Raw genomic sequence first — 24,632 nt, 5'->3', positions numbered from 1 at the left:
TTAGATTCAAGGAAGTACACTATCCTTTCTTTCAGCAAAACTTCCATTATTTTACCAACAACTGAAGTGAGGTTCACTGGCCTGTAGTTTCCTGCTTCATCCCTGTGACCACTTTTATGAATAGGGACCACATTCACTCTTCTCCAATCCCCAGGAATCACTCCCGTCTCCAGAGACTTGTTGAACAAGTCTTTAATAGGACTCGCCAGAAACTCTCTGAGCTCCCTTAGTATCCTGGGATGGATCCCGTCTGGTCCCATCGCTTTGTCCACCTTCAGTTTTTCAAGTTGCTCATAAACACCCTCCTCCGTGAACGGCACATAATCTACTCCATTTTCTCGTGTAACTTTGCTAGACAATCTCAGTCCTTCTCCAGGATTTTCTTCTGTGAACACAGAACAGAAGTATTTGTTTAGCACATTTGCTTTCTCCTCATCACTTTCCACATATTGGTTCCCAGCATCTTTTAGCCTAGCAATTCCATTTTTCATCTTTCTCCTTTCACTAATATATCTGAAAAAATTTTTGTCTCCCTTTTTTACATTTTTAGCCATTTGTTCTTCCGCCTGTGCTTTCGCCAGAAGTATCTCTCTCTTGGCTTCTTTCAGTTTCACCCTGTAATCCTTTCTGCTCTCCTCTTCTTGGGTTTTTTTATATTTCATGAACGCCAACTCTTTCGCCTTTATTTTCTCAGCCACTAGGTTGGAGAACCATATCGGCTTCCTTTTTCTCTTGTTTTTATTGATTTTCTTCACATAAAGATCTGTAGCCATTTTTATCGCTTCTTTCAGCTTAGACTACTGTTTTTCCACTTCTCTTATGTCCTCCCATCCTAATAGCTCTTTCTTCAGGTACTCTCCCATTGCATTAAAGTCCGTACGTTTGAAATCTAGGACTTTAAGTATTGTGCGGCCGCTCTCCACTTTAGCCGTTATATCAAACCAAACCGTTTGATGATCGCTACTTCCCGGATGAGCACCCACTTGAACATTAGAGATACTCTCTCCTTTGTGAGGACCAGATCCAATATTGCTTTTTCCCTTGTGGGTTCAGTCACCATTTGTCTGAGCAGAGCCTCTTGAAAGGCATCCACAATCTCCCTACTTCTTTCCGATTCCGCACACGGAACATTCCAGTCCGCATCCGGCAGGTTGAAATCTCCCAACAGCAGAACCTCCTCTTTCCTTCCAAACTTTTGGATATCCACAATCAGATCCTTATCAATTTGCTGCGATTGAGTCCGAGGTCTGTAGACTATACCCACATAGATAGAAGTTCCATCTTCTCTTTTCAGAGCAATCCATATCGCTTCTTCCTCTCCCCAGGTCCTTTGCATTTCGGTCGCTTGGATATTGATCTTTACATAGAGAGCTACTCCTCCACGTTTTTGACCATCTCTGTCCTTCCTAAAAAGATTATATCCCGGTATGTTTGCATCCCATCCATGGGATTCACTAAACCATGTCTCTGTGATAGCGACAATATCTAGATCTGCCTCTAACATCAGGGCTTGTAGATCATGAACTTTGTTGCTTAGACTGCGAGCATTTGTGGTCATCGCTTTCCAGCTATTTTTCAGCGATAATCTCCTTTTTCATATGGATTTTTGTTTCGTTTCACTTTCCATTGCAATACTAAGAAATGAGTTGCTGATATTGCTTATGTTGCAGTCTTTACTACTATCACATCTTTTCTTTTGCCGGGGGTGGTCTCTATAATTGTCCTTCGTACATACACCACCCCCACCTTCTAGTTTAAATGCCTAGAAAAATATTGTCTAAATTTCTCTGCAAGGTTTATTTTTCCTGCTGTAGTAATATGTAGTCCATCAGTGCAATATAGCTTCTTGTCCTTCCATGTATTTCTCCTTCCTCCTATGTACCTCCTATGTACCTTCTTGATGACACCAGGCTTTGAGCCATCTATTAAAGTCATCTGTGTTTTTCACTCTTTGCTCTCCCTTTCCATATGCAGGCAGTATTTCAGAAAAAACTAAAGTCTTTATAAAACGTTTCATGCCCTCACCAAGCTCCCGAAAAGCTTTCTGTGCTGCAAGTGTGGAGTTGTTGGCCAGGTCATTTGTTCCCAGATGGATAACAACATCAGTGTTAAAATCCTTAGTTTCTTCCTTAATTATAGTCTGTATTTGCCTGGAACTCCTGGTAGCTGAAGATCCTGGAAGACATTGCACTATTTTGGTCTCCTCGCCTTGTGTTCCAAGGTTAATGCCTCTGATGATGGAATCCCCCAATAGTAACAATTTTCTGTTTTTGGCCTTTTTATTTGTGCTTAGGGTGCGCTTGTTCTCTTGAGTTACCTTCATTGGTTCCAGTCCCACCTCCCTTCTGTTTTCTTGAGTATCGCAGTGCACTAGTGGAGCAAAGGAATTCTGTAGAGATAATATTTGTGAAGGTGGATGTTTCTGTGTTACATGTTGCAGTCTTCCTGAGCCTACTGTGACCCATTTATTCCTGGGCTATTTTATTCTTTGAGGTAGAGGTGGTAAGTTGGTATGATTTTGTGGAGTAATGAAAGCTGCTTTAATTGTATTCAATTCCTGTTTAAGTTTGCAGAGCTCCTCCTTAATACTAGCAAGTTGAAGACAGATGGGGCAAGCCTTAAGCCTCCAAATAGTATGTCTTTGAATTAAAGCACCACAGTGATTGCATAGAATAAAGATCATCTTGATTGGTTGTGAAGTGACTTGATTTGAGTAGTCCTCATTATTTGGGTCTCTATATATGAAAAGTGGTCCCTGGGGTTGGTGGGACTATAAGTCTTACCCTTATTCCTATGAAGAAGAAGAGGAAATAAGATTTAACAGAGGAAAGAGAAGGGTTTATTTTTTTGTGCTTTTTTGTTTTTGTTTTTTAAGTAAGAAACAGGGAGAAGAAGAGAAATTAAGCAGATATAATGCTGAAAACCAGTGAAAAGAGCAGAATATGAAATGCAGAGCAACTTAGCTTATTGAAGTTCACAGGGAAGCCTTGTTCACAGCACTGTCCCAAAGATAATGCAGTTAACCTTAGAAGTAAATCAGAGCCCCTCCCTTCTCCACCTAATCAGCAGACACAATGGCTAAAAACTAGTAAGTCAGAAATACAGGCTCTATACCTCCTAAAACACAGTATTTTAAACAAAAATGCAGGTTCTATAACAAATCAGTGGCTACCCTAAAACACAGGATTTATAACAGGATTTTCCCTACTTTAGTCACCCTGAGCCACAGGCACCAGGATTTAATTAGAGTTAATAAAGTTTTACCCTTATTCCTATGAAGAGGAAGAGAAAATAAGATTTAACAGAGGAAAGCAAAGGGTTTATTTTTTTTGTGCTTTTTTTGTATTTTTTAAGTAAGAAACAGGGAGGAGAAGAGAAATTAAGCAGATATAATGCTGAAAACCAGCGAAAAGAGCAGAATATGAAATGCAGAGCAACTTAGCTTATTGAAGTTCACAGGGCAGCCTTGTTCACAGCACTGTCCCAAAGATAATGCAGTTAACCTTAGAAGTAAATCAGAGCCCCTCCCTTCTCCACCTAATCAGCAGACACAATGGCTAAAAACTAGTAAATCAGAAATACAGGCTCTATACCACCTAAAACACAGTATTTTAAACAAAAATGCAGGTTCTATAACAAATCAGTGGTTACCCTAAAACACAGGATTTATAACAGGATTTTCTCTACTTTAGTCACTCTAAGCTACAGGCACCAGGATTTAATTAGAGTTAATAAAGTCTTACCCTTATTCCTATGAAGAGGAAGAGGAAATAAGATTTAACAGAGGAAAGCGAAGGATTTATTTTTTGGGTGCTTTTTTTTGTTTTTTTTAAAGTAAGAAACAGGGAGGAGAAGAGAAATTAAGCAGATATAATGCTGAAAACCAGTGAAAAGAGCAGAATATGAAATGAAGAGCAACTTAGCTTATTGAAGTTCACAGGGCAGCCTTGTTCACAGCACAAGTACCGGATAGACTTGCACAATCTGTGTCCCATATATGGCAATTTTTTTTAGGATGGGCTTAGGAGGGCTTCGACAGGAGCCCTAGCAATTTGGATCATGAAGAAGGTGCTGGGCAGACTTTCACGGTCTGAATCCCGCAAACGATGAGATAGTTTGATAGGCTGGAGTGAGCTTCAACAGCAACTCCAGCATTTAGAACCAACTTCTAAGGGACAACTTCTAAGGTCTATAACCCAGAAATCATGAAATACTAATGCCATTCAGCTCTTTATCTGCCACTAGTCTTTAAGCCCGTTACATTAACAGGTGCTAGAATAGATGTGTCTGTCTGTCTTTCTCTCTCTCTCTCTCTCTCTCTCTCCTTGGCTGCTTTCTGTCTAACTGTCTTTCTTTCTGTCTCTTTTTCCTCTGCTGTCCACCACCACCCCTTGGCAGCTCCCCCTGTCCAGCAATAGCCCTTATCCCTTCCTTTTATGTCCCCCGTGTCCAGCAGCACCTCTTCTATGCTCCCCCTATCCCTCTTCCCTGCTCCCCAGTCCATCAGCATCTCTTTCGTGCTCTCCTGCCCCTCTTTCCTCTTTTTTATTACTTCGCACTTCATCCCTGCTTCTAGATCATTTATAAATACATTGAACAGCAGCGGTCCGAGTACCGACCCCTGTGGAACACCACTTGTGACCATCCTCCAGCCCGAGTAGTGGCCCTTCACTCCCACCCTTTGCTTTCTACCCGCCAACCAATTTTTGATCCATCTATGTACGTCTCCTTCCACCCCATGGTTCTTCAGTTTCCGTAGTAGGCGTTCATGGGGTACCTTGTCAAAGGCTTTTTGGAAATCTAAGAATACGATGTCTATGGGGTCCCCTTTGTCCATCTGTTTGTTTATTCCTTAGAAGAAGTGCAATAAGTTTGTTAGGCACAATCTCAATAGCGTACTAAGGGGGAGTCGGTCCACCCCGGGTGACAAGCCCTGAGGGGTGCTCCCGGCCTTGCCGTTTAGTCCCCCCCACCCCCGAAGGACCGCCCGCCCACCTGGTCTTTCCAAACACTGCCAGCATACCCAGGACTAGCCGTCAAAGCAAGTTGACCCACAGAGCAGGCTGCAAGATGCTAAAAGAAGTCTCCAAAAACTCTAAAATGTCATTATGGGATCTACAGCAGGCTCTTGCTACTGTTGATGTGAAAGTGCATGCCTCTATAATCAGAAAGAAACTGCACAAATTTAACTTGCATGGGATATGTGCAAGGAGGAAACCTTTGTTCTCTAAGATAAACATCAAGGCTAGACTGAAGTTTGCCAGAGAGAACGTAAACAAACACCAGGTCTTCTGGAATAGTGTTCTATGGACAGATGAGTCTAAAATTGAATTATTTGGACACGAGAAGAGAGGACATGTTTGGCATACACCAAATACAGCATTCCAGGTTACAGCAGTCAATGATTGTTGAAAGAGTTCCCACAGAAGGGTTAGAAGAGAAACAACCTTGATGTGTGGCTACGCATGATCCGAAAAATGGGCACTGTGGATCATAAGCCAGGCATCAGATGACCATGCTTGTTTCGCACACAAGAGCACGTAGACTATATATGCCAGGGGTGCCCAAAAGGTCAATCATGATCTACCAGTAGATCACAAAGGCAATGCAAGTCAATCGAGAAGCCTAGCCCAGGCTCTGAGATAGACTCACGTTGCCTTTGCGTTCTCCCTGCTTCCCCGACACCGACGCAGCAACAGGTCAGGCGAATGCAGCCACTGCACAAGCACTAGGCCCACAAGGAATGCCCCCCCAACATAAATTCTGATGTCGGAGAGGAAGTTCTGGGACAGCCAATCGCTGCCTGGCTGGCCCGGAACTTCTTCTCCGACGTCAGAATTGGCGTCCGGGGGAGGGGAAGGGGGGGAGAAGGCTTGTGGGCCCGACGCTTGTACAGTGACTGCACACACTTGGCTTGATGCAGCATAGGGGAAGCAGGGAGAAATCGGTGGCGGTGTTTTTTTGGGGGGGCAGGGAGAGAGAAAGAAAGAAAGGGGGGCAGGGAGCGAGAAAGAAAGACATGGTGAAAAGGAAAGAGAGAAAGAAAGAAAGGGGAGGTGGCAGGGAGAGAGGAAGAAAAAGTTGGAGGAGGGAATGGAGTGTGTTGGGTGGCTGGGAGCAGGCAGGGAGAGAGGAAGAAAAAGTAGGACTCATGGAGGGACAGAAAAAGATGTTGGTTGGGGAATGGAATGAGGTCAGGAGGAGAGGAAGCATACAGGAGGCAGAAAGAAAGAAAGAGAAATATTGGATTTACATTCAGAAGAAGGAAGTGTAACCAGAAAATCATGAAATCATCAGACAACAAAGGTAGGAAAAATGATTTTATTTTCAATTTAGTGATCAAAATGTGTCCGTTTTGAGAATTTATATCTGCTGTCTATATTTTTCACTTTGAGTCCCTTTTACTAAACCATGATAGCGGTTTTTAGCGCAGGGAGCCTACGAGTGTCGGGAGCAGTACGGAACATTCAGCGGTTTAGTAAAAGGGGAGGGAGTATATTTGTCTATTTTTGTATAGTTGTTACTGAGGTGACATTGCATATTTTAAAGTCATTTGCCTTGACCTCTTTGAAAAAAACCATGAATATAAATGATAATCCCACTGCCTTCTGAACCTTCATTGCAGATTGAATTCTCAAGCAAAGTTTTGGGTGTCATTATAGACTCAACACTTTCATTTACTGATCACCTTAACTCTCTAGTAAAAAAAAAATGCTTTTTTTAGCCTCCATATGTTGAAGAAAGTGAGATCCTGTTTCCACCAACAACATTTTGCTGTCCTTGTTCAATCAATCATTCTTTCAAGGCTGGACTACTGCAACTCGGTCTATTTAAGTCTGACCAAGAAAAGACTTCAGCAGATCCAGAATACTGCAGCTAGGCTGAACTTTGCAAAGAGCAAATTTGACCATGTTTCATCACTCTTGCAACAAATCCACTGGCTCCAAGTATTTTCCAGAGTCTACTTTAAATGTGCCTGCCTAACTTTCAAGATCTTCCATGGCATTCTTTCACCTTTAATTCCTCTATCTTGGAATGCTGACATCACCAGATCTATCCAAAATCTCAAATTCTTTTCCCTCACTAAAAGGCGGACGATACAAAGTTATTCAGAGTAGTGAAGATACAGGGAGATTCTGAAGATCTGCAACGTGACATAACCATGCTCGAGAAATGGGCCGTGACATGGCAAATGAGGTTCAACGTGGATAAGTGTAAGATAATGCATGTCGGTATCAAAAATCCCATATATGAATACAACATGTCCGGGGTACTTGGAGAGACCCCCCAGGAAAGGGACTTGGAAGTACTGGTTGACAAGTCGATGAAGCCATCTGCACAATGTGCAGTGGCGGCGAAAAGGGCAAACAGAATGCTAGGAATGATTAAGAAGGGAATCACAAACAGATCGGAAAAGGTTATCATGCCGCTGTACCGGGCCATGGTACGCCCTCACCTGGAATACTACGTCAAGCACTGTTCACCGTACATGAAGAAGGACACAGTACTACTCGAGAGGGTCCAGAGAAGAGTGACTAAAATTGTTAAGGGACTGGAGGAGTTGCCATACAGTGAGAGATTAGAGAAACTGGGCCTCTTCTCCCTTGAAAAGAGGAGACTGAGAGGGGACATGATCGAAACATTCAAGATAATGAAGGGAATAGACTCGGTAGATAAAGATAGGTTGTTCACCCTCTCCAAAGTAGAGAGAACGAGAGGGCACTCTCTAAAGTTAAAAGGGGATAGATTCTGTACAAACGTAAGGAAGTTCTTCTTCACCCAGAGTGGTAGAAAACTGGAATGCTCTTCCAGAGTCTGTTATAGGGGAAAACACCCTCCAGGGATTCAAGACAAGGCTGGACAAGTTCCTTCTGAACCAGAACGTACGCAGGTAGGGTGGGTCTTGGTTAGGGCACAGGTCTTTGACCTGGGGGCCGTTGCATAAGCGGACTGCTGGGCACGATGGACCACTGGTCTGACCCAGCAGCGGCAATTCTTATGTTCTTACCTACATTGGAAAACTAGGGAAATCTCTTCACTTTAAGCCTACAGAGCTCTGGAATAATTTCTCTGCCCAGCTGTGCAACCTGGGATCTTTCCAACTATTCCATAGACACCTGAAAACTTGGCTATTTTCAAAAATGTAAATTTCTGCTTCCCACTACCATCAACTCCCACTGTACTTCCTTTTTAATTTTTGTAAACCGTGCTGAGCTCTATATTTATAGATATAAGCTTAAGGTTTAGATTAGATAATTAGCATTTTCTCTGCATATAGTGCGCTTTGTGGGGGGGGGTTATTTTATTGTTGGTAGATCATTTGATTTGGTCATTTTAAAAGTAGCTTGCAAGCCAAAAAAGTATAGGCACCCCTGATGTATAAATCTTGTACTGAGCCAGGAGTACATGCTACAAACACATCTAACAATTTGCCAAATAGCAAAAGAAGCAGGAATAAGCTGTGGTTAGGATAATTCATGACGATCTGAAATCAAAGTGTCTTAAAAAGCGCCATACCCAAGAGTTAACTTTACACAACAAAGACACACGCCTGAAACAGTATGAGCAGGTTTTGACCAAGTAGCCAGAGCATCGCATCAGCTTCATCTGGTTTACAAATGAAAATATTTTTTTTAACTCCACCGATTTACACACAGAATGATTGCCTGTAAGTGCCTTCAAAAACACTACGGACCCACCCAACCTTCAGCTAATCTGTCATGGTCTCGATCGCAATCTGAAAACTCAAATTCACAGATCTATTCTTCATTGATCCTGGAGTTAAGATCAATGGTACATACTACTAGTATGTCCTCTTGATGCAGAAGCTGTTGCCAGCAATCCATTGCACACACACACACACACACACTATACTGGCCAGCAATCCATTGCACACGTATATATATATATATATATATATATATATATATATATATAAATACTGGCCAGCTCAGACTTCTGGGTCCTATCCCAAAAGTTGGGGAGAAAGGACTCATCTCTGCCAAATAACCCCCAAAAAGGAATCAAATATTCCAAGAGGCCCAAATGAGAAGCAATTAGAGGGAGGAAGGATGAAGCCTGGACCACTGGACAATACCAGCCCCTGTGCCTGCCAACTAGCCCTGAACTCATCAGGCCTACCGCCTCAATATCCTAGCCTCAGGTAGCACAGGTCTACACATTCTTCATTTGCTAGAGACAGAGAAATACTGGTTGGCTGTAGACTGCACAGGACCATCATCAAACCAGTCATTCTTATTGTAGTTTCCATCTGCTGGAAGGAGAGCATAAAAACCCACCCATATGAACTGGGCTGGAGGGACAATGAGAAATGAAGCAGATTTTTCAAGTACATGAGCAATTAAAATAAGTAAACAACAGATTTCCGTGCAAAACAGATTTCCAATCAAATCAACTAGCAACTGATAAAATATGAACCTCTTCATAATGATGGTTAATTAATCCCAGCATATACATACACCCACCCAACCTCTGGGCACTATTCAATATATAATGGGAAACTAATATTCATTATGCAAAAAAAAACTTTTTTCCCTTTAGCTGCTCCTCTGCCTACTGAAAATAACCATATTCAGAATGCATGACTTCCATGGACCGAGTATTAGTTCAAGCAACATGTATATTGTCTCCTGTAACATTACAATGTTAATCTCTCAGAACTAATGAGTATGTGAAGAAACTTACAGCTCTTTTTCTAATGTAGTCATTCCCAAACAAGAACTATAGGAGCAAGCTTCAAAAATTTCCAAGAGGAGTCAACAGTACCATGTTGAATTCAAAAAGAGTGAGCATTACTACTTGTGTGAACTTCTGAAAGATTCTCTAGAATAAGTTTCTTCAGAAATAAAACTGAACTCCTATTATGCTATTTTTCTATAAGAATAAGTCTATTCACTTGCCTTCAAGACAAGTCTACATATTTAAAATAAAAACCCAACTGCAACAATTACCAAAAAAAAAAATAATAAATTCTCAAAAAGAATGAAAACTACCATTTAAAAAAAAACCCAGCTTCACAATTTAATAAATACAGGCCAGACAAATGGCTGAGGCCTGTTCCTCATATCTTAAACATTTCTGTCACTGCAGAACTAATAACTAAGCATGCCAAAATTGTCCAAGGAATTTAGAAACCAAAAGCACAACTTTTATGATAAGTGAATGAGCTTTCTAAAGTTACCAACTGGCTGAATTTTAAGTCTGGAGGTCTTGAAGAGAGATTGGAGAGGTATAAGAAGCCATTTGTGAATCTGTAGTGGAAGGCAACCAGGTCTGAAATTTTCCAGACATAAACTGGAAGCTGCCTGTTGAATCCTAAGTGCTATTTTCTGGTCTGGAGATTCTAGAAACTATTTTTAATTGAGGGGTACATAAAAATGGAAGGTCAACAAATAAGATGAAACCTTTATTTCTACCTACCCAATATGGCCACTATACTACTTACACAGTTTTAGGAAACTCACTAGATAAGTCCTCCGAAATGTTCCTTACATGGACAAATGTTTCAATGCTTCAACCTGTTTAGAAAACTATGGGCTCCTTTTATAAAGGTGCACTAGCGTTTTTAACGCACGCACCGGATTAGCGCGCACTAGCCAAAAATCTACCGCCTGCTCAAAAGGAGGCGGTAGCGGCTAGCACATGCTATTCCACGCGTTAAGGCCCTAGCGCACCTTTGTAAAAGGAGCCCTATGGCTGGCAGGCTTCACACTAGAATTCACTCTGAGGGCATCACTAGCCCAGGTAACCTAGTAGAAAGGAGCTGAATTTTTAAAATCTTTATCTTTTTTGTTTCAACCGTATCTATTACAGCAAACTAGAACACTTAAAACTTCATCTCACATTTTTCATTCTATGGCTGAGGATCATGTTACCAATGTCTGGAATCTGAGATCTGGTTTATTAAGAGTCTCAAAAAACAGGGTGAAATTAACAGCAATTTCAGATTTTAGAAGCTCTTTATAAACTGAACTGCAATCAAAAGATAATAAATCTTAGCTGCTGTAAAATACCACAATAATGGACAGGAATTAGAAGACTGGAGATTCATGACTCAGCTCTACAACTTTAGATTAACGTCTTAAGTTAAAACAACTGTATTGTGGCACAATTTACCCTTGTTTTCTTGAGGTAGTAGCACCTCTATAGATTTCTCCAGATTTTCATGCTGCCATATTGACATGGGGGGCTTCATTTTTAGCTTACACTTGGTTAGGTTCATCCAGAAGCTTTTATAATAGAAAATAATTGTAAAGAAAAGCCAAGTTACTTACCTGTACCTCCGAAGACAGCAAGCCAAATATTCTCACATCTGGATCTGGGTGAAGTCATCAACAGAGCCTTGAGTGATATTTAGCTAGCTTAAAATATGTAGAAAGTTCTAGCTACCTGAACAGGTGCTTAAGAACATCATAGCCTTACTGGATCAGACCACTGCTCCATCTAGCCCAATGTTTCTCAACACACGGTATACGTACACCTAGGGGTAAACGGCGCTGGCACAGCATGTCTCCCAACTTTCTTCTTCCATCGCGTCTATGCAGCGCCGGCGCTGTATGTCTCCCTTCCTCCTGCAGTCACGTACCTTCCCCCTTCCTCGTCTTCTCTCCCCAGCCTAGACACTCTCCCCTCAAACTTAATGGCAAATGCACCTGAAGCAATTATACACTGGCTAACAAATCACTATTATAAATGTTAATTGATTCCTCATAATCACTGTTGTGAATGCTGGTTGAATATCCTTGCATAAACTTCATTATTACAAACTTGTCCATGACCAAGTGGTATATTTAAGGGCTAGTTGGTATTTTCTGTTGGTTACTGTAATGAGGGTGTTGTGAATACCTTCTAGTAAGCCATAGAAAGTTTTGACAAATTGGAAGTAAAAAGAATTTAAGAATATAGGAGTTATATACATTGTTTTTTAATTTTTTTTTAATTTTCCCCTGATGAAGCTGATTACAGCAAAACTGGGATCCCAGTCGGGTTTTGTATGGTGACAGTGGTGAATATTTGGTGGACTTAGGTATATTATAAGAAGCTTCCCAGGACACACTGCAGAGACTCTTGTTAAGCAACAAAGAGAAAACGAAAGAAAAGAAAATTTAAACAGATAAGTGCACTTAATTATTTTTCAGTTTTTTAATTATCTAGAATTAAAGAGAGTTTTCACAGCAACTGCCCACCCACCCACCCCATAGCCTTTAGAGTCTTTGTTAGGGTTTAAAACAAAACAGTGTTTTAGCCAAGATTAGTGTTAAATTCCCTCTTGTCAATCCCAAGACAGAGCTTTTTGATTTATAGACTCTTCAGCCAACCAGGAACAGGGCATTACTTTGTTAGGATTTTTCTGCCCTTTATTTATTCTTCCAGGTGTAAGTACTTCTGCACCCCAGAATGGCTGGGAAACATCGTTATCACCAAAGCTGCTGCTCAGGTTACAACTTCTGTCTCTGTGCAGATAGAAAATGCTACCCAGGCAGAGCGAATGGTTCCATGTGCAGGCTGTCTTCAGCTTGAATCTCTCATGAATGAAGTAAAGTTACCGAGAAGGAGGTGGCAAGACAGAGAAGCATCTGTGAGAATGAGAGGTACATCAATGAAATGGTTCATGAGGCGTCAAAGATTTCCAGCAGTGGGGAAGAGGAGGCTGTCCTGAGGAAAGACAGATTCTGGAACACTGCAAGATTGGTACTGTGACTTCCCTCGCCCTTGAACTGAAGAACTGTTATGCTATCCTGGAAGTGGAGGAGAGGAGAGCATACCAAGGAGAGGAAGGACCAAAGCTTGAAATCCCAAAAATTACTGGCTCCATGACCACTAGGTAGTGGTAGTTGGTGAGTACCTTCTGAGGGGTACAGAAGCATCCATCTGCAGACCAGACATGATGTCACGAGAAGTATGCTGCCTGCCTGGTGCCAAAATCCAAGATGTTATGGAGAGCTTGCTGACACTCATCAAGCATGATGACTATTATCTAATGCTGCTCATCCACGTTGGCACTAACGATACCGCCAGGTACCCGTAAAAATGTACCAAAAGTGAATTTGTGGCTCTGAGAGAGAAGGTGAAGCAGTCAGATGCGCAGGTGGTATTCTTGTTCATCCTCCCAGCCGAAGGTAAAAGCCAGGGTAGAGAAGCTTGCATCCTGAAAATGTATTTGTGGCTATGTGGATGGTGTCATTGAGAGCGTTTTGGCTACCTGGACCATAGGATGATTTTCCAAAGGCTGCTGAGCAGGTATGGTGTGCATCTATCAAAGAAGGGAAAAAGTGTCTTCAGCAGCAGGCTGGCTAATCTACTGAAGAGGGATTCAAACTAGAAGTGATGGGGCAGAGTGATCAAAGCTCCAGGGTGAGTATAAGCCCTCAGGTAAGTAAATCACTGAATACCTTTACATGGATGGGAAAAGGGGGCAATGTCTGGAAAGCAGTATATACTAATTTTCGAAGTATGGGAAACAAGATTCTGGATGTAGAAGCTGTGATGGAAGAAGATGAGTTGGATATAGTGGCGATCACAGAGACATGGTTCACGGAGAACCATGACTGGGATGTAGTTATACTGGGCTATAATCTGTTCAGGAAAGACAGTGTAGGAAGAAAAGGAAGGGAAGTAGTGTTATATGTTAAAGATCAGATTAAAGCCACACAATTGCAGGAACTGTAGGCAAGGAATAAGCTCTGTGGATCAATTTGAAAAGAGGAAATGTAACTCATGCAGGATGGGATCATACTGGACTTAGTGCTTACAAACAGGGAAAGTGTTTCTGATGTTACAGTGGGTGATCATCTGGCATCCAGTGATCACTGCATGGTATGGTTTAATATTAATATGGATATAGAGAGGGCTCATTCAAAGCGAAAGTTCTAGACTTAAAAAAAAAATAACTTTGGATGGGGGATTACGTTAAGGAATTATGTTAAGGAATTGTTGTATGGATGGGAATGTCTGGAAGGAGTGGAAATGCAGTGGGCAAAACTGAAAGGAGTAATTGTAAGGGTGACAAACCTTTTTGTGACGCAAATGTAGTAGCTCAGAAGGTAAGGAATAAGAGGTTAGCTTTCATAAACTACACAGAAAGAGGAAGACAGGCAAAAATATTGTGTAGTCAGGAAAGCAAAGATGCAAATGGAAGAAAAAAAATAGCTGACATAGTAAATGGGAAGACAAGACATTTTTTAGATATATTAGTGATAGGAAGAAGTGCAAAAGTGCCACTGTGAGAATGAAAGGTGAAGGGGAGAAATATATAGAAGCTTATAAAGAAAAGGCTGACTTGATTAATAAATATTTCTATTCTGTGTTCACGGCTAAAGCACTGGGAGCGGGACCGCAGAAGACAAATGTAAATAGGGAGTTGTAGACCCTGATCGATTTTCAGAGGATTTTTTCGTGAGGAACTAGCTAAAATAAAGTTTATTATTAGGATTTTATAAACCGCCTATCAAGGTTATCTAAGCGGTTTTTATAATCAGGTACTCAAGCATTTTCCCTATTTGTCCTAGTGGGCTCACAATCTATCTAATGTACCTGGGTATATGGAGGACAAAGTGACTTGTCCAGGGTCACAAGGAGCAGCGCGAGATTTGAACCCACAGCCCTAGGGTGCTGAGGCTGTAGCTCCAACCACTGCAAAAAACCAAGGGAACGGTACAGAACGGCGGGACTTAGGTGTGATTGTATGTGATGGTAGCCAAACAGGTTGACAAAGTGATGGTGAAAGCTAGAAGGATACTGGGTTGCATAGGGAGAGGTATGGCCAGTAGGAAAAAGGAAGTATTGATGCCCTTGTATAAGACTTTGGTGAGACCTCATTTAGAATATTGTATACAATTCTGGAGACCGCACCTTCAAAAAGATATAAATAGGATGGAGTCGGTCCAAAGGAAGGCTACTAAAATGGTGTGTGGTCTTCGTAATAAGGTGTATGGGGGACAGACTTCAAGATCTCAATCTGTATACTATGGAGGAAAGGCAGGAGATATGATAGAGATGTTTGAATACCTACGTGATCTAAATGTGCATGAATCGAGTCTCTTTCATTTGAAAAGAAGCTCTGGAATGAAAGAGCATAGAACATAAGAATTGCCATCTCCGGATCAGACCTTAGGTCCATTAAGTCCGGTGATCCGCACACACGGAGGCCCCACCAGGTGTACCCTGGCATAGTTTTAGTCCCCATATCACTCTGTGCTTCTCATAAGCAGATGTGCTTCTAGTTTACCCTTACCCGTATCACTCAATGCCACTCATAAGGAACTGTACATCTAGCTTACCCTTAAATCCTAGAATGGTGTATTCCACAATTACCTCTTCTGGGAGAGCATTCCAGGTGTCCACCACTCACTGCATGAAACAGAACCTCCTGATATTTCTCCTGGACCTGTCCCCTCTCAGCTTCAGTCTGTGCCCCCTAGTCCTTGTCACATTGGACAATGTAAATAACTGTTTTTCCTGCTCTATTTTGTTGATTCTTTTCAGTATTTTGAAAGTCTCGATCAGATCCCCTCGCAGTCTCAAACTATTTAACAGGCAGCCCTTTCTAGCCAACTAACAAACAGGCAGACTAAACTAACAATTAACTAACTACCTCTATCCTTCCAACTTTCAAACTCTGACAGGCAGATTTTCATACTATCTAACAGGCAGACTTTTCTAGCTCACTAATGATCAGGCAGACATAACTAACAATGTTCTATTGGAACATTGGTCCTCGACTTGGCAGCTAAACTTCAATGCTAGAAAATGTAAGGTCATGCACCTCGGCAGCAGGAATCCATGCAAAACTTACACACTAAATGGTGAAACTTTAGTTAGGACCAAGGCGGAACATGATTTGGGGGTGATCATTAGCGAAGACATGAAGACTGCCAATCAAGTGGAGAAGGCTTCATCAAAGGCAAGATAAATGATGGGTTGCATCCGAAGAAGTTTTATCAGCCGGAAGCCCGAAGTTATAATGCCATTGTACAGATCCATGGTGAGGCCTCATCTGGAGTATTGTGTACAATTCTGGAGGCCACATTACCAAAAGGATGTGCTGAGAGTTGAGTCGGTTCAAAGAATGGCCACCAAAATGGTCTCGGGACTCAAAGACCTCCCGTATGAAGAAAGGCTGAATAAATTGCAGCTATATTCACTCGAAGAACGTAGAGAGAGAGGAGACATGATAGAGACGTTTAAATATATCACCGGCCGTATTGAGGTGGAGGATGATATCTTCTTTTTTAAAGGTCCCTCTGCCACAAGAGGCCATCCGCTGAAAATCAGGGGTGGGAAATTTCATGGCGACACCAGGAAGTTCTTCTTCACCGAAAGGGTGGTCAATCGTTGAAATGAACTTCCACCTCAGGTGATTCAGGCCAGCAGCGTGAAAGATTTTAAAAGGAAATGGGATACACATGTGGGATCTCTAGGGGGGTAAATTCAAGGGGGTAGGGTTGTTGGAGTGGGCAGACTTGATGGGCTGTGGCCCTTTTCTGCCGTCATCTTCTATGTTTCTATGTAACTAACAAATATCTAAACTAACAAAACAAAAAAAAAATTTTGAAAATGGCAGTAAGAACAAGAAGCAACAGGGCTACAATCAAGACCAGCAGCCCAGTCACCGAAGGGATCCAGGGGATGGCCACGGTCCACGTACAGACGGAATGAGAGCCAGGATGGAGGACAGAGGGACAGAGGTCTCTGTACAGACCGAGGCCATCCCCGAGCAGATGACTACAGTCTCCACACAGACAGAAGAGATGGATCAGCTAGACGGAGACATCTTGCAGGAGCTGAGGAGCCTGAGAAAGGAGCTAAAGCGCTTGAGAAGCATCCAAGAGGACGAGGCCTTCATCGATGGAGTCATCCAGGAGTTGTCCCAGGTCACCGAGCAGGAGCCAGACAAGACCATCCTCAGGACGCCCAAACTGTCCGAACCTGCAACCCTGAAACCAACCATCGTGGTACAAGAAGAGGCTGGGGACGCTGACTCCTGGCACCTGGTAACTTCCTCCACCAGCAAACGTAGAAAACCTTCCTCTTCCTCTTCTTCTGTCTCTGATAAAGGACAGCATCTGTGAGCACATAGAAACAAACGGACAACTGAAAGCGAGCCAACATGGCTTCTGCAAAGGAAGGTCGTGCCAAACAAACTTACTGCACTTCTTTGAAGGAATAAGCAGCCAGATGGACAAAGGGGAACCCATAGACATCATTTACCTCGACTTCCAAAAAGCCTTTGACAAGGTACCCCATGAACGACTACTTAGGAAGCTGCGTAACCACGGGGTGGAAGGGGACATATACAGATGGATTAAACACTGGTTGGCAGGCAGAAAACAAAGGGTTGGGGTGAAGGGCCAATACTCGGACTGGCGGAGGGTCACGAGCGGAGTTCCGCAGGGGTCGGTGCTCGGACCACTGCTGTTCAATGTATTTATAAACGACCTGGAAATGGGGACGAAGTGTGAAGTTATAAAATTTGTGGATGACACCAAACTCTGCAGCAGGGTTAGAACCGCTGAGGAATGCGAAAACCTACAAAGGGACCTAAACAAACTGGAAGAGTGGGCAAATAAATGGCAAAAGCGATTTAATATAGAGAAATGCAAGGTCATGCATATAGGGAAAAAGAACCCGATGTTCAGCTACAAAATGGGGGCATCGGTGCTAGGGGAAAGCAACCTTGAAAAGGACTTGGGTGTGCTAGTGGATACAACAATGAAATCAACGGCACAATGTGCAGCAGCCTCAAAGAAAGCAAATAGAATGTTGGGTATTATTAAGAAGGGTATCACAACCAGGACGAAGGACGTCATCATGCCGCTGTATCGGGCAATGGTGCACCCGCACCTGGAGTACTGTGTCCAGTATTGGTCGCCGTACCTCAAGAAGGACATGGTGATGCTTGAGAGGGTCCAGAGAAGAGCGACGAAAATGATAAAAGGTTGAAAATCAGGGGTGGGAAATTTCACGGTGACACCAGAAAATATTTCTTCACCGAAAGGGTGGTTGATCGCTGGAATAATCTTCCACAACAGGTAATTGAGGAAAGCAGCGTGCCAAATTTTAAGAAAAGATGGGATTGGCATGTGGGATCTCTTCATGGAGGTAGTTAGGGAGTAGGCCATTAGTGTGGGCAGACTAGATGGGCCGTGGCCCTTTTCTGCCGTCATGTTCTATGTTTCTATGTTTCTCCTCTTCTCAAAGGAGAACAACCCCAGTCTCTTAAGTCATTCCCTGTAATCCAGGTTCTCCATACCTTTCACGAGCTTTGTTGCTCGTCTCTGCACCCTCTCCAGCAGTTTTATATCTTTCTTTAGGTATGGAGACCAATGTTGGATGCAGTATTCCAAGTGTGGTCTGACCATTGCCCTATAAAGTGGCATTATTACTTTCTCCGATCTACTCGTGATTCCCTTCTTTATCATGCCTAACATTCTATTTGCTTTCTTCGCCGCCACTGCACATTGCGCCAACGGTTTCAGGGTCCTATCAATTAGTACACCCAGGTCCTTTTCCTGTTCGGTTTTTCCCAGAGTTGCACCTGACATACTATACTTGTGTTCCTTATTCTTTCTGCCTAAGTGATCCAACAAATCACTGAGCTTTCCAAATCACTGTGCTTTACTCAACTTTGAGGTTAAATTATTCGCCATGGATTTGGCTAATAGGTTGACCAGGGTACTACTTAAATTCCTTCATGAGGCACATGTTGGATTTATTCACGGTCAATTTGTAGCAAAAAATTTAAGGAGGATCTTGACATCTTTAGAATACAAACAGCACCTGAGGATTTTGCCCCTTCTTATTAGTTTTGACGCGGAGAAAGCATTTGATCATGTCCTCTGGGATTACCTCTACACCACATTGCATCAGTATGGGTTTATTGAGTGCTTTGTTTCTGCGTTTAAAGGGTTATATGCATCTCCCAGAGCTGTTCTCTATGTTAACGATGTTCGTTCCTCATCATTTGAGATTCATAGTGGTACAAGATAGGGTTGCTCACTGTCTCCTTTACTTTTTGTTTTGTCACTTGACCCCTTTATTTGTGACATTTATGCTAATCAGAAAATAAAGAACGAAGATGACTAATCAATGTTCAGTTTCCTTTATTGATTGAAATGACTCAATATGATCGTGTTTTGGCCCCAACGGGTCTGCCTCAGGGGTCTAATGATAAATCAATAAACATAAATGGTCACAGACTTCTATTTCAGATGCTCTAGTGAAATCTTAAACATACGACAGCGGCGCATTCCTTTGACTACAGAATCAGATGTTTAAGATTTCACTAGAGCAGAGGTGTCAAAGTCCCTCCACGAGGGCCGCAATCCAGTCGGGTTTTCAGGATTCTGTAATTTTATAGAGACAGCAGCGCATTCTTTTGACTACAGAATCAGATGTTTAAGATTTCACTAGAGGAGGGGTGTTAAAGTCCCTCCACAAGGGCCAAAATCCAGTCGGGTTTCCAGGATTTCCCCAATGAATATGCATGAGATCTATTTATATGCTTTCAATGCATATTAATTGGGGAAATCCTGAAAACCCAACTGGATTGTGGCCCTCGAGGAGGGACTTTGACACCCCTACATAGAACATCTGAAATAGAAGATTGTGAACATTTATGTTTATTGATTTGTCATTAGAATCCAGACTCCTGAGGCAGGCCCGTTGGGGCCAAAACACGATCGTGTCAAGTCATTTCAATCAATAAAAGAAATTGAACATCGATTAGTCACTTTCGTTGTTTGTTTTCTGCTTTCATGTTTGTGGAAGTAGTATTCCCTGTTCCTTGTGACATGGTGATTTATGCTAATCCCCATATTTGGGGAGTGTAAACTGGGTTGTAGTGTTTTAAGCTTTCTCTGCTTGTGGATGATATTTTAGTTCATCTCACGGAACCTTGTCAGTCTCAGTCCACTTTGTTGAAAAATATTTCAGAATATAGTGATTTTGGAGGGCTCCATTTTAACTAAATCTGAAGCTCTTGTCTCCTCAGAGGAATTGAAGTGTCAGTTGGGGCCAGCATTTCCACTTCAATGGGCGACTGGCTCTTTTTGATATCTAGGAATTCACCTACCAATCCTATCTAGATTATTATATTCTTTAAACGTAGAGATTCTGCTCCACCATACAAGGGCTCTGTTGGGAGACTGGAGATACCTCCCTCTTTCGTTTATCAAATTTCAAGTTTATTTAAAATTTGATATCCCGCTTATTAAATTTCTAAGCAGTGTACAAACTTATTAAAAAAAAAATTAAAATATGGGGTGTCACATAGAGATTCACAGAATAAAACATAAATTGGTCCTTTTATCAAGCTGCGGTAGGGGGTTTAACATGCATAATACTGCGTGTTAAACTGCCTGCCACGCTAGCCGCTAATGCCTGCATTGAGCAGGCGTTAGTTTTTTGGCCGGCCGCAGGAGTTAACGCATAATGAAATGTCCGACGCACTAACCCCTCTAGCGCGGCTTGATAAAAGGACCCCAAAATGTCATAAATATGGTAAGGAGGGGGAAATACAAAGAATGATAGGAGAGGGACAGAGGTACAAAAAAGGGAGAACACAATAAGGAGAGACGATCTTCTTCATATGTAATAGAGATGTCAATAGTAGAAAGCGTTCATGAATGTTTATAAATTAAATCTATCTTTAAAAGAACATTTTTTAGGTTTAAATTTGTTTAAAGAAGACTGCACTTATCGTAGTCTAGTTGGCGTAAAGATGGGATGGCTAAGAGATTTTGGTTGCTTGATCGTAAATCTAGAGGAGATGAACTCTGGAGTGTGGAACATTCTTGATTTAAAAGTTAGAAGTAGTTTTATATGTTATTCTGTGTGAAAGTGGTAGTCAGTGAGCATTTATCAAAAGCGGGGTTACATGGTCAAATATTTTGGCTTTAGATATGAGTTTAACAGCAGTATTTTGAATAATTTGAAGTCTTCCTAATTCTTTCTGGTTTATTCCTTAATATAGGGTGTTACAATAGTCTAGATGAGAATTACTAGCATGTGAATTAAGATGTTTAGTGATGGAATTTCAAGAAGATTTGCAACAGAGCGAATCATGCATAACCTATAAAACATTTTTTTTACTATGGTACTAATTTGATGGTGGTATTGTCCTGATTAAAATAGTGATCTTTCCAAAATGGCAGCATGTGTTAGACACTGCCCTTGAAATTGTTGAGGAAGGCCCTTCAGAGCCTAGACCAACTGTTGGCTCGCTTTTGTTGGAATCGTAGGAAACCCAAGCTTAAGTTTCAGTATTTGGTCACTACAGGGTGGGCTGGGGATTCCCTATTTTGGTTGTTATAATCTGGCTTGCTTATTGCGTCATGTGAAGGATTGGGTGCTAGGTTAACAGTATCACACGTCTCTCCAGCTGAAGAGGCCTACTATGCTCCTTACTTTTTATTTTCCTTGCTCCATGAACCTCATGGATTTCTACCTCTGGGTTTCTGTTGAGGGCGGTGTGGCAATATTTAGCTCGTACTTTAGGGGGGATCCCACATTACACATCAGTTACCTATTCATGGGAACTTGGCCTTTGTACCTGGGATAGAAAACCCTGCTTTTCAGGGGTGGGAGTGGAAGGGATTGATTTTGGTAGAGCATCTGTTAGGGGATACTGAGCAAATGCAGCCCCTTCTGCACCTTAAAGAAATATTAGGGAACTGCTGGAGAGACACCTTATGGAGGGATGGGATCACTCAAACTTCCCTTTTTTTTTTTTTTTTTTGAGGAGTGGTGGGGGTATAAGCCCTAGAGGCTTTAAGAGTTAAAGCCTTTGGGGCAGTTTCTTTTCAGGTTGGGAGATTGGTCTGATCTCTTTCAGAGTATTTTGGGTAACGGGATGATCTGTTTTGGGGGGGTGGGTTCTGGGGGCTTTTGCTAGGAGTTTTTGGTTCTGGGGATGGTGGATGGGGGGGCAGTTTTTCTGTATAGAGGTGATATACATAATATTTTTGTTTCTTTGTTATTGTCACTTGTTTGTACAGTCAACACCGTAATTGTTTGAAAAACAATAACCCGGTGGGTAGGGAGTAGGGTAGGGATGGGGAAGGACTATGGGTTGATCTTGTATTCACTGAACATTGATTAGACTTTGTAGAGTTTATTTGATTGTTTCTTGCTTTTCAATAAAAAAGTTTTAATATAAACTCCTCAATTTTGAGCTAAAAAAGGGCACAATCAACTCAAAGATGATGCTGCGGCCCAAGTATAGGTCTAGCCCGACAAAAATGAAAGGAAACTTTTAAAATCTATGAAAAACTTGAAAAAAACATTACTAGAAGGGAATCTGTTAAGAGAGGGTTAAGAAAGAAAACAAGTAAATAGGAAGGCACCATTTCACACACAATAAAAAGAACTGTGACATGTGTGTCTAGTCTGCTCCACTGATGAAGAAAGACTGAGGGCCATTGATCGTGTGTCAGGCAAGAAGGCACCTGTGCATGTGAAGTATAGTGTAGCTTGAACTTCTACATACTTTAAGCTAGTCAAGCACCACACCTGGTTCCATCAATGATGTCACCAAGATATAAGAATAAAGGCCTACCTGTCCTCAGAGAATCCTTGATACAATTAATCAATTTGTGTTTCCTTCCTATAACATTGACACAAACACTGCAAGTCGCCATATTCTCCAGACAAAAATTTTAATGAGTTCATTGTTATTTACTTGTGTTTTCTTTTTATGTTTACTGTAAACCTTGTAGAGGTTTGCTTAAAAGGCAGTATATGAAATATAACTGAAACTTGAAACATAGTTCCACCATATTCTCTACCTGTACCAGAAGACCTCAAATCTAAGGTAACACCTCAAAACTTCCACCCATCTAAAAAACTGTAAGAAACCAAGCTTGGAATCTAACCTTCAAACTCCAAAATAAAACTAATGCCTATTCTTATTTTCAAAACTGAAATTATTTCATTAATGTATGTTAGTAAATTGATAAACAGATTTAGTAAAAAGGCTTGACAGTATTATCAAGTATTAGAATTAATTTTTCCGGGAAAGGATAAAAACGCAACTCACTAGGCAAGTTATCTTCTCCTTCATCAGCAATTTGCTCAGTGTCACTGTCATCAAACTTTATGTCCTTGAACCAGGATGGCTCAGAGTGGCCCTCAACAGAGTTTACAGAGTCGCTGTCTGGAGAAGGCGTCTCGGAGAACTCTGTACTCTGAAAAAGTTGAAGCAGGATGAGGTTACTATGCATAAAAGAAAAGCATGCCCAACTTGTGACATAAGCTAAAAGACAAACTGAATTTCTTGCCAAACAAACTAGGCATATAGTTAAGCATAAATGTGTCCAGAAACATTCAAATATATTTTCCCAGTGCAAACCATCTAAATAAATTTGAGTTATATGCAAGAAAAAAACTATTTTGACAATCCAGCCTTCTTCTTGTGTCAAATCCCTTAGACATGTGTTAAAAATTAAGTGCAGAGACTGAAGGTTGGGATGAAGCAGCGAACCTCGACTCTGCGTAAGCAGAGAAGGAAAAACAGGCAGAAGAAGAGGCTATCTGGAACTGAGTTGCAACAGAAGGGAGAACCACGGCTGTTGGGGCCACCGAGGAGCTATCAGAATCATGGTGGCGTGAGTGGATTTGAGCCTGATGAGAGTCTTCAGAATCAGAGGGAATGCATACAGAAACAGGTCCGTCCAATCTAGAAGAAAAACATCCGCCTCGAGTCTGAGGGGGGTGTAAACCCTGGAGCAGAAACGGGCAACTTGTGATTGAGGGGGGACGCGAACAGATCGACATCCGGAGTCCCCCAACGAGCAAACACCTGATGCAGAGTCACGGAATGGATGGACCATTCATTAGGCTGCAGAAGACGACTCAACCGGTCCGCCAGACAATTGTGCTGGCTCTGAATGTAGATCGCATGAAGGAACATGTTGCGGTGGACAACCCATTCCCAGAGCCGCGTCGCTTCTCGGCACAGGGATAGGGACCCTGTTCCCCCCAGTTTGTTGATATAATACATGGTGACCTGGTTGTCCATGTGGATCAGCACCACTTGGTCACAAAGCAGGTGACAAAAAGCCTTCAGAGTGAGGAAAATCGCCCGAAGCTCCAGCAGATTGATGTGACAAAGGCAGTCGGCACTGGACTAAAGACCCTGAGTGCGAAGACCGTCCAGATGAGCCCCCCAAGCATAGGCCGAGTCCGTTATGAGGACCTTTTGCAGAGGAGGAGCATGAAACAGAAAACCTCTGGAAAGATTGGAAGAGAGCATCCACCAATGGAGAGACTTCCTCAACAAAGGAGTCACGAGAATGCATCGAGAGAGAGGATCCTGATCCTGGTTCCATTGGGACGCAAGAGTCCACTGAGGAATACGGAGGTGAAGTCTGGCAAAAGGAGTCAGGTGAACCGTAGAGGCCATGTGACCGAGGAGGACCATCATCAGGAGCCGAGCTGGGGTCGAGGACAGATGGGCCACCTTCTGGCATAAACAAACCAGGGCCTCCTGCTGAGGCCGAGGCAAGAAGGAGCGGAGACGAACCGTGTCTAGGACTGCTCCGATGAACTCTAGAGATTGGGACGGACAGAGGTGAGACTTGGGGAATTTCACCTCGAAGCCAAGACTCTGAAGG

The 24,632-nt window shown here is 42.2% G+C and overlaps 1 protein-coding gene across 8 annotated transcripts in view; it reads right to left on the bottom strand.

Annotated features, from left to right (window-relative positions):
- The window catches only part of PIKFYVE (phosphoinositide kinase, FYVE-type zinc finger containing), a 936,520-nt gene that overhangs the window by 608,148 nt on the left and 303,740 nt on the right, over window positions 1-24,632 (bottom strand). For all 8 annotated transcript variants that reach the window (XM_033947121.1, XM_033947126.1, XM_033947127.1 and 5 more), the window contains exon 11: window positions 23,057-23,204. In XM_033947121.1, coding sequence (XP_033803012.1) covers window positions 23,057-23,204 — 148 coding nt within the window. The remainder of the gene's footprint in view (window positions 1-23,056; window positions 23,205-24,632) is intronic.

This window comes from Geotrypetes seraphini, chromosome 5 (assembly GCF_902459505.1).
Source record: "Geotrypetes seraphini chromosome 5, aGeoSer1.1, whole genome shotgun sequence".
Classification (NCBI taxonomy): Eukaryota; Metazoa; Chordata; class Amphibia; order Gymnophiona; family Dermophiidae; genus Geotrypetes; species Geotrypetes seraphini.
Note: the sequence above shows the minus strand (reverse complement) of the source record. Positions and strands in the feature narration are given on the sequence as shown.